Raw genomic sequence first — 19455 nt, 5'->3', positions numbered from 1 at the left:
AGCAACAAAAATGCACAGACAGCAGCGCTTCTCAAAAATAATGTGTTTTTCAATACATTTTAATTAACATGGCTAAGATGCAGCAGTGAGAGAGCAGTAATGTCATAATGGCTGAAAATTTCAGTGAACAGAAGAAAAGCATGAATGGAGTGGTGGGTGAATCAGGCCAACTTAAGCTACCTCTCTGAGTCTACACTAGACATCTGTCTTGCCATTACACTTGAATGTGTGCAGCTTTCCAGTGACAAACACTTAAAGTTCTGTGCCGCATTCATGGAACCCTTTCGTAGGGTCATATGGCAGTAACAATGAAGAATCACTGTGCATTTGGCTGGCATTTTTTACCTTGTGTCTGACCTCAGTATGCATAGATGCATTTCTCACAAAAATTAAAGGAACACTTTATAAACACATCAGGTCTCAATGGGATAAAATCATCTATATCTATACTGATAAGGACTGTGTAATGTGTTAGGAACAAAAGGATGATTCAGCTGTCCATGGGCCTGGCTGTGACTGGCGCGTGGATATACAGCTCTGGAGTAACTGGTTCAAGCTGGGGGACCCACCCATTAAATGAAGGCTGGAGCGCCGCGAGAGGTTCTCGCGTTTCTCCCAATGTCCAAGCAGTACCCCGTGACAGCTGCTGGCTGCGGTTTCTCTGCAACAGTTGAAGAAGTGGAGTGGGTAGAGGTGAGCTGCCGTTCCTTTTGATCACCTGTTTTCTCCTGTTTTTGAGTAAGTTTAGGAGGTCAGACACGTCTTTATTTTTGGTTCTGGTTTTGGGAAGGTTAGGTATGTGGGAATCAATTTAGATTCTTCTGTTTATTATTTTGGCCTTGGCTCACCCCGAAGTGTTAACATTCCCGTTTTGTTGTTCCTCTTTTTATCACATTGTGACGAGTTGGGACGAGTGCTTCACTCATGTTATGACCTGGCCCCTAGACGGGTTGTAAGACTGTTAAAAGGGAGTTTTTCCTTCCCAATGCTGATAAGGGGTCATATGATTGTTGGGTTTTTCTCTGTATGAGGGAACTGTTGATGTGATTTGGTGCTGTATAAATAAAATTGAATTGAAAATTAAAATTAGACAGGACTGAACTCAAAGACACCTCCTCAAATCAAAGTTTAAAAAAGTCCGTTGTCATGCACCAGCAGGAACCCAGGCCCCACTGCACCAGTGTAGAGTCTTACAATGAGTCATAGGATTTCATCCCAATTTCTAATGGCAGTCAGAGTGCCATTGCCTAGCCTTTAGAGGTCTGTCTGTCAATTGATATGCCTCCTCAGACCATCACTGACCAACTACAAAACCGTTCATCCTAAATGATGTTACAGGCAGCATAACAGACCTTTTCATGTCTGTCATATGGACTCAGATGTGAAAAGCTCTCATACGTGAAAAGCACAATTAGGCTCTACAGTGCCAGGCAGTGAACACAGCGGTCATTCGAGGATGTTGGGCCCTCAAGACACATTCATGAAGTCTGTTTCTGATTGTTTGGTCAGAGACACTCACACTAGTGGGCTGCTGGATGTCATTTCGTAGTTCTGCAGTGCTCATCCTGTTTCTCGTTGCACAAAGGAGTAGATACCAGTCCTGCTGTTAGTCCTGTCCAGCTTTCATAGAGCAATTGCCTATCTCCTAGAATCTCTTCCATGCTCTTGAGACTGTGCTGGGAGACACAGCAAACCATCTGGCAATAGCATGAACTGATGTGCCGTCTTGGAGGAATAGGACAACCTTTGAAACCTCTGTAGGGACCAGAAAAACTGAAAACCCTCTCTTGCACTCTTGCCAATTTTATTGATATCAAAACAGCCTCTCTACTACTTATCTTACCACATTAATCCCAGAGGTCTAACAGACTTGATTCTATACTGTGATTAAAAAGTGTTCCTCTAATATTTCTGAGTGGTGTATATAGCATTTATATGCATATAGTTAGTTTAAAGGGCAACTGTGACTTTTCCGCATGCATTTTTCTGTACGTATGAATGGCTGGATGATCAGAAGAGACAGGTTTCACACAAGACACCTACCAAGCATTTTGCATCAAAGTCACACTACTATATAAGGTGTAACGGATAAGTTCAGAGAGTTGGGCTGTAAAAATCAGAATCCACACTGGAATTGAATTTGGCAGGTTTTCCATTGAAGATAACCTTTGATGTATCTTCAGGATACTTTTAGCGCTGCTGCTGTTTTTAGATCAGTCCCTTGAAGCAGTGATATGACCACTTAGACTTGTTCATCTATGATTTCAAAAGGACCCAAATTTCACATGAAGGATCATAGCTGGTGACAAGAACTAGATCTCTGGCTATGACAGAGCAGTTTTAAACAGTTTTTGGTCCAAGAGTCCACAGTTTCCAAACCTAAAGGTAGCACATTAACCTCCTAGGGCCTGGCGTCCACATATGTGGACATCACATTTTGGGTTATTTAGACCAAAATACTCAATCTTGCTCTACAAGGGCCTAATATCCACTTACGAGGACATTATACTGCAACTGTTCTATCGAAATTGTAAATGAATATCTCATATGTGGCTCTCATTTTTCTTAGAAACAACAATTAGGTAAAAAAAAATATCGGGTAGTTCTTTGTTTTTACATTCATCAGGTCCCAATATACTCAAATATCACAGAGAAATAAAAAATGCATGCCAAGGATGAGTTCGGGTCTTAGGAGCTTAAGTATGGATTTTTGCTACTTCTCTTCAAAAAATTAAAAACATAATTTGAAGGACTGCCATTTTAGCACAGTGAAAGAGCCAGTGCATATCACTAAAGAGCAAGCGCAAGCAGACAGAATGCGACCAATCAATCTAAAGATATCAGCCAGACTTAGACCAGCTAGTCATGCACAAGAAGAGGATCCTGACGGCTCAGCAATGGCTTTGGATATTTCTGAGAGATTGGATAATTCTCTTGTTATACGCAGAGTGTATTATATGTATTAACTTATATAATCTTCTCTCTATAACCTTAGTCAAGTAATAATATTGCAGGTTTCTAGATCAGTGTAGTTTGTGAAAACTGTATAGATACTCCCTTGAATACTATTTACAGTAGCAATCTATTAAAAAAACAACTAATCTCTGGTGAAGGTTAGTGTGGTTTTCCAATCAAAGGTTCAATAATTATATTTTTTCTAAGAGATGATTAGACTTTAATGTCATTTTCTTGTATTAATATCATTCTAATATAATTTCTCTAATGGGAACTTGTATGAGAACTTCAGTCTATCAGCTAAACTCATTAAGACAAAAGTAAAACTAAAAAGCAACAAAACATGATTAAATAGCAAAAAGCACTGAAGAACATGCATGTATGAATGTAAAACTTCAAAGGCAGACTGTCTCAGAATGTAGGTCAGAAATCACATCAGATAAAATAAAAGATTAAGATTTTTTTTAAACCAGGCCAATTACATTCCTGTGTCACATTTCACGTAGCTCCACATCATCAGAGAGTAAAAAGGAGACACTTAGGTATAGGTATGATGTTGAGATCAAGTTCCATCATACTTTTTCTTGTCTCTGTATCAGTTTTTATCAAAACCAATCACAGGAGTATCTATAAAACACAAATAAATCACTTCATTTAAACACATGTGACATGCTCTACAACAAATAAATGTACCAGAAATTTCATCTCTTGTCTTACCTGATCCCACGGACAGACGATCCCTCCAGAAAACATAAAAAGGTAACCCATGGCGACCAAACAAGCCCAGATGACCAGGGAGAAAACACGTAAAAGCTTCTTGAAGACAGACTCAATGCAGACAAGCACAAATACAGCCAGGAATATGGCCAGTGCCGTGGGTACAGTGATTACAAAGGCCACATGGTCCGCAATGTTCTGGAAAAGGACAGAGCAAAAAAAAATTGAGCATCAGAAAGGAAAAGTGAGACATGTAGATGGACATTTTAAGAGGGAAGGGAATTTATCAGACGACTGAAGAATAATTGGAGTAAAATACCCTTTCCTACAAATTCAAAGGGCAGATTTCTCGAGAGGACACAAAACAACCTTTGTAATAAAAAGCCATTTCCCTGTGTCTTTCTGCTTTAATATTCTAAAAATAGAGTAACCGAGGCAGATGTGTGCATGCAAATGTACACACCTGCCATAAAAACTAACTAGGGACTGTGGATATAAATGAACACTTACAAGCAAATATGTGAGCCTAAAGAAAACACTGTATCACAACTCCTGTTAAACCGAATTTAACCAATCTCCATATTTACAATTTTGTTTGCATAAGACTGAGAAAAAAAACAAACCAAACCAAACAAAATGCTAATAACCAAAAAAAGGGAAAGGAGTAAAACTAAATGCCCCCAAAGGATAAATCACGAGTTCACAAGTTTCTATGAAGTCCTATGGGAACTAAATGCACCCCATGATTCAGTGAATTGCAGAACCACCTTTGGTAGCAAAAACTTACAGTAATAATTTTCTGTAAAGCTTTATCAGAATTTTGGTTCACTCTTCCTTACAACAATGATTTAGTCCATTGAGGTTTTGGAGGCATTTGTTTATTCACAGCTCTCTGCAGCAATTCCGCTGAACTGAGCTCTATACTTTGACTCGGCCATTGCAACACCTCAATTCTTTTCTTTTTCAGCCATTCTGTTATAGATTTGCTGCAGTGCATGTCACGGGGTGGAAATGGACAAGTTAACTGGGTTTTTCATCTTGCATGAGTGCTGTGTTTTACTATTTTTAATATTGTACAGTGTTCTTGTATTATTGCATGTTTTTGATTGTATTTCTTGTTGCCTTGTCATGGAGAGACTCCCTAATTACTAACTTGGCAAACCTGGGAGGTTACAGAGGCCCAATAAGAGGGCCTTGCAGGTCAGGAGAAGGAGAGCAGCAGAGATGGCGAAGTTGTGGGCGGCAGCGGCAACTGAGGAGGTCGCAGGTCGGAGGACATTCTCGAGAGAAGCTTAACTGGCGACAGCAATAGGGTTGGAGGTGCTGGCGAGTGGGCTGCAGAGGGGCAACTGGGAATATTCTGGGCAATCGTGGCTCAAGAGTTGGGAGTTCGCCTTGTAATCGGAAGGTTGCCGGTTCGAGCCCCGGCTCCGACAGTCTCGGTCGTTGTGTCCTTGGGCAAGACACTTCACCCGTTGCCTGGTGGTGGTCAGAGGGCCCGGTGGCGCCAGTGTCCGGCAGCCTCGCCTCTGTCAGTGCGCCCCAGGGCAGCTGTGGCTACAATGTAGCTTGCCATCACCAGTGTGTGAATGTGTGTGTGAATGGGTGGATGACTGGATGTGTAAAGCGCTTTGGGGTCCTTAGGGATTAGTAAAAGCGCTATATAAATACAGGACATTTACCATTTACCATTCTGCAGCGGTGTGGGAGATTCGCAGCTGCGGGACGGGCAGAAGTACGCCGGATATCGGTGAGGGGCGAGACACCTGACACGTGCTTGGACCTAGGATAGCAGCGGGCAGAGTTTGGAGCTCTGCCCTCACGGGGTAAGTCTCACCCAACTAATGATTAAACGGCGTGCGATCATTAAAAGAAGAGTGACCGCCGTTTTCCTCCTGTCCCTCAGCGATGGCCGGTGAGACCCGGTGGAGATAGGGGAGGACGCTGCTGTCTCCGCTATTTTAACGGACCATTTATTGAGACTTTTAGTTTTAGGTTTTAATGGACTTTTTAATAGTAACATTTTATATTGCTCTTTTATTCTATTTTAATAATTGTTGTCCCTGGCCAGGGTATTTTACCATTTATGTGCAAAATAAATGATATTTTTAAAATTCTGGCTCCAATACTGCTATTCCCGTTTAAGAAGGGTTCCCCTTTTTAAAGTAGAACCTGTATTAAACCGTCCTTGGTGACATGCATAGGATCATTGTCCTTTTGCAGTCCCTTCTGGTCAAGCATTAGCCATTGCACAGATGGCATCACAAATTTACTCCAAAATGCTTTGCTATAAAGAGGTGTTCATGACTAACTGAATGAGTGGAACCTGTCCAGGTCTTGGGGCTGCAAACAAGTCCAAATCCTCAGCCCTCCACCACCGTGCTTGGCAGCTGGTGAAGTATTTGTGCTGGAATGCTGTGTTTGGTTTTCACCAGAAATAACTTCTTCAATCAATAAATCTCGTGGTTTGCTCAGAGGCACTTTTACTATCCTAAGCTGTGCTACTAGAGAAAGAAGAGGCTTTTTTGGGACTCTTACAAATAAGCCATACTTGTTCAGTCTTTTTTTTTTATGAACTTTAACATTTAACATGCAAACTGGGCCTGTAGAGGCTGAGATGTCACTCTTGAAAATTTTGGTAGTTTCTTTGAGCATTGCACAGTCTGACTTTGGGATGTAGTTTTTGGGACATTAACTTCTGGGAAGATTGTGGCGATGCACACCAATTTCCAAAACTTTATAGAGGTGGTCATGAGGAGGAAAACAGTACATTTGGCTAGCAGCGCCATGGGCGTACCGGTACGCCTAACTTTAAAAAGTTAGGTGTACCGGCACAAAAGTTAGGCGCACACAAATTTTATAATAATTTATATAATATAATGTGTTTTTCTGGATACACTGTGCTTTTTCAGCATTCAAAGATTGATGACACCGTGTCAGAGCACTGGCTATGAATTTCAGAAGGATCAGGCCTTAACTTAACAGAAAAGTTAGCAATAGTTATTTTCCTATTACAGCTACATCCACTTCTGTCGTGCCTAGGCTGCTCACTAGGGTTGGGTATCATCACTGACTTCTATAACCCAATCGATTCAACTTAGCCTCAGACAGTCAGAAATATTATAATTCATATCATTTATCAGTACTGACTTCATCAGAATTGTGAACATCACAGCAGATGCCTTTGTGTGAAAGTAACTGAGAATAAAACACAGAAAAACATGAAGAAGATTTTCCTGGTCTGGCTTTTTATAGCAGATAGCCTTAAAAATATTCTACAATGTTCTGCATATAAATTTAAAATTTCTTCAGTATTGAACAACAGAAAAAATAGGCTTTCTTGTCCGAGGTCATTTAAGTGAAAAAAAGAAAAAGAAAAGAAAAAGACAGTAGCCGACAGCGCTGTAAACAACGGTAGACTGGTGGGTAATAAGCGAATGAATAATACAGAAAACAGAGATTTGAGATGGGAAACTGTTCTTGAAGTACAGAGAGAGATAGAGAGAGAGATAGCTGTGCATGGAGTGTGATTTTAATAGTCGTGGAAGCAAAACAGCAAAATTCATGACGACATTGATCAAATGTGAAGCGCAGTTTGCTGCTTCTTTTGCTGCTGGCTCGGTGAATTTTGGTTGGAGAGAGACAAAACCTGCAGCTCAGAATCAGCGCAAAAAGACGGAATCACAGCGCGGACCGGATGCATCAGAATCGCTAAGCTCCGACAGCGTGTCCGTCTACGGGCCGTCGGGTGAGAAAGCCGAGAAAGACAAAGTTGATTCTGATGCGTCGAGTCCGCTCTGTGTTTACGTCTTTGTGCGGAATCCGTGTACCTGCTCTCATTTGCTGTTTGGTTGTTGTTGAAATGGTTTTGTGAGCTTTAATATGAGAATCTGGCGTTTCTGGCAAAACACAGTTATATTTAAAAGTCGATTCAGGATTTAATGAATTGATATCGCTTTATTCAAGCTACTCACCTCCCACTTCCACCTGCACTTTCAACTGGACCATGGCCAATCAGAGAGGTCCCGCCCCTTACTATCTCTGATTGGTTTAGTCCACGATAGGGGCATAATGTGTGTCTGTTGTTGACCACAGGGAAGGTTGCAGATTTTTTTTATTTATTTATTTATTTTTGCCACCTGAACAGTTGGTCGCACAGGTGCAACCAAATATTTTTTTTTAGTCGCACCACTGAAAGATTTGGTCGCACTCTAGAGCCCTGAAGGGTCTACTTTGTTTTTTCACAGGACTGTGTTATTATATTATGGATAATAAGCTGTTCAATAACAATACATGTATCCATGTCCTGTCATATCTTCTTCTCAGTGTGCAGAATAAATTAGAGTGACAGGATGTTACACGGTCCAAAACAAAAACAGATACAAAAGTTGTTCATCAGTAATTAGCTGAAGTATTCATTATAGGCATGTTTAATTTCTTAAATACACTTTGATATGCAAGTTCTGATAAAATATTCAAGAGTTTCTCCAAGGTGGAGATAAGAGTATAGGATGTTAAAGTGAGACACGAGCTGCCAGGCTTTGCCAGGCTTCACCCCATCAGTGGTTTCACAGTGGTATGATGGGGGATGGAAAAGGGTCAGGACAGGGACATGGAGGCTGATGTGTCATATCATATCATATTTTCCTTTGGAGGAAATGAAATCTGTAAAAAATTTCCAACATTTGAGATAAATCAATCAGTTCTATGAATAACTGTTTTCAATGCTGGTTCAGTATATATTAATTTAAAAACAGACGTGATTCACAGACGTGATGATATTAAGAGAGCCTCATAAAATAGCTTCCACATCCATGCACACGATTGTCACATTTAAAAATTAAAAATATCCACTATACAAAGCAAAACATAATCCAGACTGACAGCAACAATTAAGACTGATTAAATTCTCATTTCAACTAGCGCGTAAAAAACAATAGTCATGAATATAGCTAATTTAAAAGGCATTAATGTGTACTTCTTATTCACTGCAGCGTAATTACTAAAACAATTTTTATTCTTTCAATCAACTCTTTCAAAAGTGACCTGTAATTCTGCTAGCTTAACAATGTTTCTCTTTGCATTTATCATTTTTCTAGTTCTCCTTCTCCTTATTTAGCCCCCCCACCCCACCCCCACCTATCCTCTGTCTTTTTCTCATGCGCAGTCAATGCACTGGGACATGAGAGGATGTGTGTGGCTGCAGAAAGCCACATAGAGTTTGTCTCGCCCAGAGCAGAGCTCGAAAACAGCACAGGATTTAGGTCAGCCAGCTAGGAGGATGGAGGGATGATGGGATATGAATAAAAAGAGAGACAGAAATATGAGGAGGTGATAGATGGCATGAGAATGGGATGATGGAGAAAAAAAATAGCAATCAGAAAATTCATGCATATCCAGCACAGGGATAGAGGAAATATATATATATATATATATATATATATATATATATATATATATATATATATATATATATATATATATATATATATATATATAAATAAATGCATAAAAATAAAAAACAGAAGGCAGAAGATGTTGAAACAGATAGTCTGAGCAGTGGGCAGGAAAAGATTTATTCACTGTGTACCAACAAAAACATTAAAAAGATATTTGTTAATGTTTTTGTTTATAATTTTATTTCATAGAACTGTTTCCCTAAAACTACAGTTACAAAACTCTTGGTTGGTTCTGGTTTATGCTTCTTGCTTTATGTTAATTATTAATGGTTTTAGGTGCTTTTACCTTGGGGTTAAAAATACTTCTATACTTTTATCTAGTTAAACATTTGTGTTAAATAATAAGTTCAAGATGAAGTTATCCTTCAGGCTGAGACTAAGGTATCAAATCTTAAGAATGACCAACTGCCTTAATATCTCTCCATGTGGAAACCCATAACATCACTATTACAAGAGAGTGTATCCATGATATTTATAATCTAGTTTGGAAAACTTGTATCATGATTTGTTTCAATAGTGGTTAAAAATTCAAACTAGAAATCTATTATTCTAAAATTATTCTTGATTTGATAAAAGAAAGAGGGCACTATTTAACTGCTAACTCCCAGTACTAGTGACAAAGCAATGACCTGCACGACCTTTCTGAAGTTCAGACATAATTTCGAAGCATATATTTAACTGAAAATAGTACAACTATAATATATCCAATGTTGTTTTTGAATTTGATGCCAGCAGCATGTTTTAAAAACCTGAGACAGAGGCTTATTTCCCCACAGTGCTGCATCACCTCTTGTTTTAACAGCACCTTGCTAAGTGTTTGGGTACTGAGGGGACCAAATGCTGTTATGAAAGCAAAATATTCCCATATTATTGCTTGATATTTGCCATTCTTTTCATTGCATAATGGTATGAGTGTTTTCAATACAAGCTGCACTGTAGACAGTATAGTTTAGCACCAGTTCATCTACTACACAATCAGATGAGTCAGATGAGATGCTGACGGAAAATGTGAAATGCTGTTTTTCTTGCTGAAATAAGCAAGATGTTCTCCAAAAATTACTAAATGAGCAGTAATGCTACCAAGACTGCATCAGGGACACTGACCTTTGAACTTTGACCTGAGAACAAGCCAGACGGTCTTCATTCTCTATAGCATAGAGAAAGAGCCATCTATGGTTTTTTAAATTTCAGATAACACACCAACCAACCATAGGAAACTGCTTATTGTAGTCATCTGTAAGTCATAGTGCTGTTCAGACCTTTTGTTTGCAAGTATATTATACCCCTTTGGAATTATTGTACCATTAAATTAATGTAAAGCAGTTTCTCACAGAGTAGTAAATCCCTATCTTTATTTCTGAATGACTTTTGCACGGTTTTTAAACAAGTATTTTGTAGCAGTTCTCATTTTCAAACACAATGTACTGCCTATTTTAGTAATAAACCTAACTTATCTTCACTGGATAAATGCTTTGATATGTTTTTTATATTTTATTGTGCTTTTTTTGCTTTTAACTGTACTGGAGTACAGTAAAAGTTGACAAAAGAGTGACTGTGTTTCTGCTGTAACTCTAGTACAGTAGGAAAAGCAGTATGAGCACAGGTCTTTTTAATAACGTGAAGGCAGAGCCATTATCATCCCATCAGAGCTGGTTGAACCTTTACACCCTGCTGAAGTGTCAGCCAGTCTTAGTTGATAGTGCTGAATCTTGGTAATCTGCTAATGCTATTGTTTCAGTAATTAGGTATGAGCCTCCACTGAAAGCTACCACCTGGTTTCAACCTGGTCCTAACACCTGAACTATAAAATAGTGATGATATGTGAATTGCACAATATCTACATGCTTCAATATCTACTCACAGTTGAATAAAAACGAATTTTTGAAAAAAGAAAAATATATTTTTTGTCATTTTAGGAGACACGTTCATCCCACCCCATGGATACCACTAATATTATAATATGCAACAATTAAAAATTTGTGTAACATTATTAAAACATTCTTAACTAAAAATTTGAAAGTTTCCAGATTATGATATGCTCGCTCGTAAGATTTCAGCCTTTTTGATGTGTCATTTTTTACCTAATCAGACATTTATGATTTTGTTTCATTCTAACTGATTGTCCATGCAAGGAACTGCAACAGCTGACTTTCCAACCACATGTTAGTGAGCTCATCAGGTTACTATGCAAGATTTTCTAAATATTATGTGATATGTGCTCTGTGAGCCAGTGCTTTCTATGCAATACTGTGTCTTTGTATGTTTTAGACTGATCACTTCAAAACAACAGACACAGCAGAGACAGTAGGAGAGAGACACTTTTCTAGATTCGGCCAATGTCTAAAGAGTTCTCGTTTTCTTAGATATATAACAGTATGAAAGTAGGAAGCTAATGAAGGACAGTCAAAAATGGAAGCAGAGCCAATGACCACAAGCACTTATATTGTGCTATTTTAGAGCCTTTTTTCATTTTATAAATTTTCAGATTTTTCCGGAAAACATACTCCATCAAAATAGTGAAAAAAGGAGCTATGAGCTCTTAAATAACTAAGACCCTTGCATCCCCTCTCACCTTTATCTCACCCTTCTCCTCACATTAGTTTTGCAATAAAGACATGCTGTGACAACCTAAGCATGTATGTACAAACAAACTGTGTGTGTAGTCAGTTTCGGTGACCCCATTTGCATGAATACTTATAGGATGTACACTATACATTATATAATATATACAGTATGTGGCTTGCATCCACTTCAATAAATGCAACTGTTTAATATTCATTTCCTACACATACACAAGTCTGCATGTGTGTGTTTGTTTCTGTGTGTTTTGAATGAGCAGCTTACCAGTCCTGAAGCAAAGAACACAGTCAGCAGAGCCAGGCAGGCACCCATCACTATGAGGAGCAAAAACACAATCAGAGGATGCTGCTGGCTCATACAGTAGTATGATTCATACAGCCAGTCTGGGGACTTGTTTCTCTTCACTTCACCACCACCTCCTCTTCTGTTTACTTCAGACTCCCCTGTCCGGTCAAGGAGATACCGCTTTCTCCTTATAGCCTCCTGCCACATGGATCTTGGAGCTGAGAGGGAGGAAAAAGAGGAGGTGGTCACTGCTGAGGTATGAGTAGTTTCCACCACAGATGAGGAGCAGTTGCTCTTTTCTGTTCTTCTGCTGTTGTTGTTCCTGTTGAGGACCCTGAAGTGAGAGCTCCTAAGCTCCAGCTTAGTCTTCGAGTCCTTCTCCACCTCCCCTCTCAAGTCTTTCAGGCGGGGACGGCTGAAAGCTGAGGCTGAGTCTGAGTCAGAGGCAGTGTGCGCTGGCCGGAGTGGTGGCAAAAACGCACCAAGGGTAGAGCGCAACATCCTCCTCTTTCTCCTCCTGCCAACATGTTGGGGTGGAAAATGAAGAGAAGTGCAGGCAGTGAGTGCTCTTTAGAGTGAGAGAGAGAAAAGTGGGAGGGAAGTGGAGGGAAAGAGGAGGGAGAGAGGGCTAAGGGGGAGGGGAGAAAGAAAAAGAAGGTGCAGCAGCAGGGAAAAGTCAGCAAGTGAATGAAAGAGTAGAAAAATGAAAAGAGCAGAGAAACTGACATTTATGGAGAATGCATTATGTGGTAATATTTGTAATAACATGGGTTTGAGCCCAGTCCTAGAGCTCTAACCCAGATGATTATGATTTTCAGAGCAGCAATAAACCATATCATTAAATCAATTCTTTTCAGTTATCCCCTTTGCCTCTCTTACTTAATAAATAGCCAAGCAAACAACACATTTGTCAAAACATGCATATTTGCATTTTTTCCCCAGCTGCAGATTACAAAACTGAACCTCAGTTGAGGTTAAAAAAATATCCAAATAAATTTGTTATCAATGTATAGTAGGACGTTACGAGTATGAGCAATCATGTGCCTGCCCAGAAAAACTGAAAACTGGCACACTTGTACATACATGGCATCTCCTCAAATCCTGTGTGCGTACTCCTGCAATGATGCACATGCACAAATGCCAACACACACACACACAACCCCATTCAGCTATCTTAGTGAGGACCCTCATTGACACAATGGTTTCCCTAGCCCCTGACCCTAAACCTAACCATAACCTAATTGTAACCCTGACACTAAAACCACATTTTGAGCCTCAAAAATGCCTTTAAATGCCTTCAAAAATGTGAGGACTGCTGGTTCTCACATATATAGTACAAAGATAGCTAGACAGGAACACACACACACACACACACACACGCACGCACACACACACGGGGCAACCGAAAGGTGGTGCTGGCCAAACCACTGTCATTACAAAGATGAGTAAATCATGACAGGTTCCTCTAATCCCCTAAAACCCGAACAACCTCATTTGTGGGCTGAGTTTGCACAGCAAAACGACATATTACTGCAAAAACAATAATAAACAACAAATATATAATTTCAATATTAAAACTACAAATATAACCTAAGTAATGTTGAAGGGTTTAACATGTGACTGTCACATTTTTCAACTGCAAAACAGAAAATAATGAAAACATTTGGTCTTGGAGATGAAAGGGGTGATGTGATTTAAAATTATTTGGATTTGATTGAGGAGCCCTGAAATAAATTATCATTACTAAAGAATTATATGTGAGCTACTCGTAAAGTTTTCCAATATCAACAATTTAACATTTATGTTTGAAGAGAGTTCAGCTCACATTTTTATCAACTCTGGGACTGCCTGACCAAATGGAGACTGCTAAGTCGTACTGATGATATATTTTTATTTTACACAGCTCAGCTCCAACTGGGAAAAAAAAAATCACAAAGTATCAAAGCTGTTTTCCCTGTATCTGCATTCTATTGTTGAAAAAAAGGATTTGACCATTTGTATCATTGCTGAACAACCAGCATGCCACATAATCTTTAAACAGTAGGCTAGGTTAAGACGTTCCACCAACTTCCATGTTTAAGGCTTGAAGCTTTGAGTGTGAACACGTCAGAACTGGCAAATTTCAGTTTATCTGATTCAACAGTTTAAGAATTTCAGGGACATCCAGGCACGGCTTTGAGGGCCACAGTATCTGCCAGCCGCAACAGCTATAGCAGACCCATGCGAAACCTCATTTGTCATCAATACAGAAAATTTGAATAGTTCTTGCACTGTAGCTCCATGTTTGGATATCACCTAAACATAACAATAAATCAGTTATTAATTGATGATTTAATATGCTACAAATGAAAGCTTTTTTCCTGCTTCCTTATAAATAATTTAGTTTAATATTGTTATAAGGATAGAGTGCAATGTGACCAATTAAGCTAAGAGAGATAATGTGCAGATGGGAAAACATGATACTTATTCATTCCAAATGAAGCTGAGAATATTTGTGGGTAGTAGTTAAAAAAAATGTAGCTACACCTCCCTCATAAATGGACAGGAATGTATCCCTCAAAGAGCTTTTATAAAACAAATTCACATTTTTACAGTGTTCAGCTTGGAGTTAAATATCTGGCACTAGTATCCTGCCTGCAACATGGAGCTTTGATTAGTCCTGAACCACAGCCACCCTGCTTTTCTTTGCTAAACTATTCTTTTCTCTCGTCTTCATCAGTACCTGCACATCATAGCATCATTTTATTCACCCATTTTCTCTTAGCTTTCATCTCTGCCTTCACCTCTTATTTCATACCCAGGGTTTTCCCAGCTCATTTTCCACAAGTACGCTGCCTCTGCTCCTACATTCCAATCCCTCCTTCCATCTCGCACCTTTCATCCTCTCCCCATCATGTCCCAAAGAAATCTTTAGATATTCTCTCCTTCAAATTCATATTTCTATCCTTTTTCAGGGTATAAAAAAGGATATCCATTTTGTGAGCTTCAACTTCTGTTCCCCTACTTCATCCAATATTTTCCTATCCCGTCATTTTTTTTTCCACATCACAATTCAGGTTCCCTTTTCACATGCCTTTTATTTCCCCTTTCTTCCCTCTTCCCCCCATCATGCCTCCAGTTGGTGAGCTCATTCTATCCTGACCTACTTTCTGCTACCATCTTACATCCCGTCTCTTCTTTCACTCATCTTTTCTCAGTAACATTATTATCGTTTGATATGGCCATGTGCTGTAGGTGACACTGGCAGCTTATGTAGGAAAAATGAAAGTTTTCTTTGACCAAAACAATCCTGTTGTTTTATAACCTCAATTCTGCAGAAGTTGGGACCAATGTATAAAGTGTTAAAAAAAACAAAAAAAAAAAAAACAATGCGAGGCTCATGAATCCATATGTTTTTCACAGTGGAAAACAAAGTTTTTAAAATGAGTAAACATACGATTTTAGGAAAAAACATTTCCTCATTTTTAACTTGATGGCATCAACACATAAAAAAAATGACACGAGACTGGAAAAGCGAGTCATAATCTGCAGATTCATTAACCTGCAAAAACCTGCATTTCCAAATTGTGAAACAATTTCAGAAAAATCTTCTGACATTAAATCCCAAAGATCTTTGGGTACTCATCATCTACAGTACATACAATCAAAAGAAGATGATAAGTACTACAGAATCTGTGCACGGCACAAGGCTGAAAATCAATATGCTCATGCTCATGGTTTTCAGGCCCTGAGGCACCACTGCATTAAAAATGGGCATGATTCGGTCATGTCAATGAATGCATGGGCTGAGAAACACTTGTAGAAATCAGTATCTGGAAACAGTTCTTGTTTTTACAGGCGATGCATTTTAAAGCTCTATAATATAAAAAAGAAGCCAGAAATTTCACCATCTTCGCTGGCCAAAAAAACATAGTTAAAATGGACTGAAGCAAAGTGGAAAGCTGTTCTGTGCTCAGATGAATCAAAATTTGAAATTGTTTTTGGAAAACACGGTCTGCATCTTAAACTAAAGAGGACAGGGACCATCTGCCTGCATGACAATTACAATGACACTAAATATCGATTGGCAACCAAATCCTTAACTCGAGTTCATATCAAGCAAAAGGGTGGTCAAAATATTGAGTTTCCTTTTTTTTCTATATAGGTTTTGTAGAGATACACCAGTTGCTCTGACAGTTTAAGATGAGGCGAGGGGCCTTTAGGCAGAAAATTTGTCAGGGGCATAAACAAGGACTTCAGTTTTTTCATTGAGTTCAAGAAAAAATGAAGTCCCTGTTTGTGCTTCTGACAAATTTACTACTAAGAAGCTCAGATATACAACTGAATGTCATCTGCATAGCAGTAATAAAACATTTCCTTAAAGGTGCTCAAAATGTGCTACAGAGGGAATAGAAGGCCCCAAAACAGAATCTTGTGGCACACTGTATGTAAGAGAAGTGGGAAAGGAGCTGTACTTAGAAACAGCCACAGAAAAGCATCATTCAGGTAGAAATGATGCAAAGCAAAACCAGACACCCACCCAATATCTGAGCCTCTTCAGCAAAATATGAACAATATCAAAATCAGAGGTAAGGTCTAACATCAGCAAAACAATACATTCTCCTGCATCACTTTACAACAAAATGCCACTGGACACACTAAGAAGAGCAGTTTCTGTAGAATGAACCAGTAATGTGTTGATTATAGTGAGCACTCAAAGACCAATAGACTGAAACAGGAGAGAGAACAGGAGGAATCTTTCAGTGAGTCAACCAATTTTACCATCTTCAGTAAAGAAACAGGTGAAAATTTTCTGAAATAGCATGCCGAGCTGATGCAGGAACACACAATGAAGATGCTGATCGACAAGTATTATTTCACGTCATGTGAAAAAATAGGGACAGCAGGTGGAGCAGGAGTAACAATATCACTAAGAGTGTTAAATAACACCTTACGATTACCTCTGCTCTTTGTAACAAGGTTTGAAAAAGACAAAATAGTTTATGAGGCTATTTCTCATTTTTGTCTGGACATAACAAACAAACAAACAAACAAAAAAAACCCCACCAAAAACATATCAGTCACAGGGAAAGTCATTCTATTTGCACAAGATTTGCAAATGGATGGTGGGCGTTACCAGAGGTGACACATCAAAAGGCCTTGAGGAGGACAGTAATATTTGTGCAGGGGGGGATTGGATCTCTTTCTTCTACAGAATAAACCACAACTAACCACCAGTGCAGAAGACCAACAGAGAGGAAAACACATCTCTCTATAGACAGTGTAAAGAGAGCCACCTGTCTTAAAGCTTTAGATGCATCAGGGATGTCAACAGTGCTAACCCTGAGGGTGTTATCTGTCAGGAGAAGTTTCCTAATCTTAACACTGTGGCAAGCATGATTAAAAGACTGTGGGAAACCAAAGTTCCTGGCCTAAAAGAAGCTTCAAACGAGAGCTGGAGCTGAACCAGAAGCAGCTGTGTTGAGAGAAAGTATCTGCTAATGTGGTGGAGGTAAGCAGTCCATGGTGCAAAGCAGAAGAAAACTGACACAATAGCAACAACACTTACAGGAAGACTGCTAGGTCAAGATGTCACTATGAAATTAACATAAAACGAGCAATGAAAAACATATGACGTTTAAAAAATTAAATAGAACATGCTTGTTCACGATGACTTTCAACAATCACATGTGGTAACAATTCTCATACAAAAACTTTCAGCACGCTGCGCTGGAGCTCTCACTTTGTCAGCCAAGGCAATTACCCGTGTATTTACACAGCGGAACAGTGAACTCAGTTTACTGTCACCTTATGCAATATGCCACAAAAAGTGCGAATAAAATAATGGGCTTATTTTTTTAATCATGTCAAAAACTTCACACGTTGGGTTTCTTTTTTTAGGAAAAGAGTAAAAGTGAGCTGTTATTGGTAAGTGTAATTAGATGTCAGCTGTGCTAATGTCACAACAAGGACGAAGCAAGTTTACAACTGGCAAATATTTTTAGATTTTAAATACCATACCTATTCTCTTTAAAATGTTATCTTCTTGAAATGTTCGATAACTTACTTTAACGCAAACTCCTCGTTTGCTCCCATTTGATCTGGAAATAGTTTCGCGCCAGTCCAGCAGAGGGCGCCTGCTCCAAAATACCGGAAGTGATTGGCCATTTCCGTCCAATCAGTAGGTATTTACTTTTGCCAATAAGGGAAGACAAAAAGAAAAATAAGTCTGGATTTTGCAGTTTTACATTAAAAATGTATTCGTTTTTACTCATGGTCAAATGTATTATAGTGCGAACACGATATCTTATTCTTTTAACAAGGGGAAACAGCGCTATCTCTTAAACATATTAGAAGATGTGACAGGGAATACTAAACTGGCAGTAAACCCATAGTGAAGACATTTGGCTTACTATATCCTACAACACTAAGTTTTTAAGGGGATTTTGTATTGGACAAGCAGTCTTTTTTGGTCCCCAAACAACACATCTTAATTGTTGTTCTATCCACATGTGATACAATGATATGCCAGACATAAATGTACTAAAGTATAGATTGTCTCTTTTCCCTGGCTGTCTCCACTTCTCATTTGATTTAACCTAGATATCAAAGAAGACCTGGCTATTTTAAGGCACTAGAGTATTTAACTGTAACCCTTAATTATCTGGGCAAAGAAATTTGCCACTTAACCCATAAGTGTGTCTAACTGAGAGCCTCCCAGCAACCTTAACCTTCATATTCTCTTGGTAACCTTGGTGATGATTGTATTAATAACTCTGATGCACAATTAAATTCTTAAAAGCACCATGGATGTTTTGAATTCAGGTTGATAGAATGACTCAATATTAAGTATCACAGAATGTACTGCACAAGCACATATACCAATACAAGTGCATACATGCAATCTCGCAAATGAATTACTTCATTTGTGAGATTTTCTTTCTTTTAATTTATAATACTCTTTGCATACACTTTGTAAACCATCCCACCTGCCATGTCTGACTCCGACCTTTAACTGCATCCCAATCCAAAACCAAGTTTTACCCTTCAAGCAACCCTTTGAAAGAGCACATACCCGGGAGCTTGTACTTACTTTCCAAAAGTATCTAAAGGCATTTCATGTGTCTTGCCTTATATAATATTTACTGTGCGAAAAGAAAATATATCCAAAGTATTTAAATTGAGGAGAAGGAGAGCAAATCAAAAAAGGTCTCTTGAGGAGGACTTTTTTTTTCCACTCCGCTTTTATTTTTTGCGCTGCTTGTTTTTGAAAGTGTCTTCAGTCATTCACAGTTTCTCCATAACCCCAGACGGGAAAAACATCCTTCATTCACACTTCATGAAGTGCGACATATTCTAACTGCACACTAATCCATTTTCTACTCTCCACTTTACCCTTAACAACTAATCAGCGGCTCTATTTTCCTCCAGCTGAGTTCCTGGAGAATTTTGATTGCCCTACCCTTTGGTGAGTTTAACC

The 19455-nt window shown here is 38.9% G+C and overlaps 1 protein-coding gene across 3 annotated transcripts in view; it reads right to left on the bottom strand.

Annotated features, from left to right (window-relative positions):
* Positions 1-18162, bottom strand: part of adcy2a (adenylate cyclase 2a) — a 69057-nt gene extending 50895 nt beyond the window's left edge. The window contains exons 1-3 of one of the 3 annotated variants that reach the window (XM_085176268.1): positions 18043-18162; positions 11976-12214; positions 3673-3870 (exon numbers count right to left, since the gene is read on the bottom strand). In XM_085176268.1, the coding sequence (XP_085032394.1) occupies positions 3673-3870; positions 11976-12203 (426 nt within the window). In that variant the 5' untranslated portion in view covers positions 12204-12214; positions 18043-18162. Of the gene's footprint in view, positions 1-3672; positions 3871-11975; positions 12694-17996; positions 18016-18042 lie in introns of those variants that run through there. The other 2 variants (XM_085176270.1, XM_085176267.1) reach the window with 2 other exon arrangements.
* Between the last annotated feature and the right edge of the window lie 1293 nt (positions 18163-19455).

This window comes from Neolamprologus multifasciatus, chromosome 11 (genome assembly GCF_963576455.1).
Source record: "Neolamprologus multifasciatus chromosome 11, fNeoMul1.2, whole genome shotgun sequence".
Lineage (NCBI taxonomy): Eukaryota > Metazoa > Chordata > Actinopteri > Cichliformes > Cichlidae > Neolamprologus > Neolamprologus multifasciatus.
This window is presented reverse-complemented; position numbering and strand designations above follow the sequence as displayed.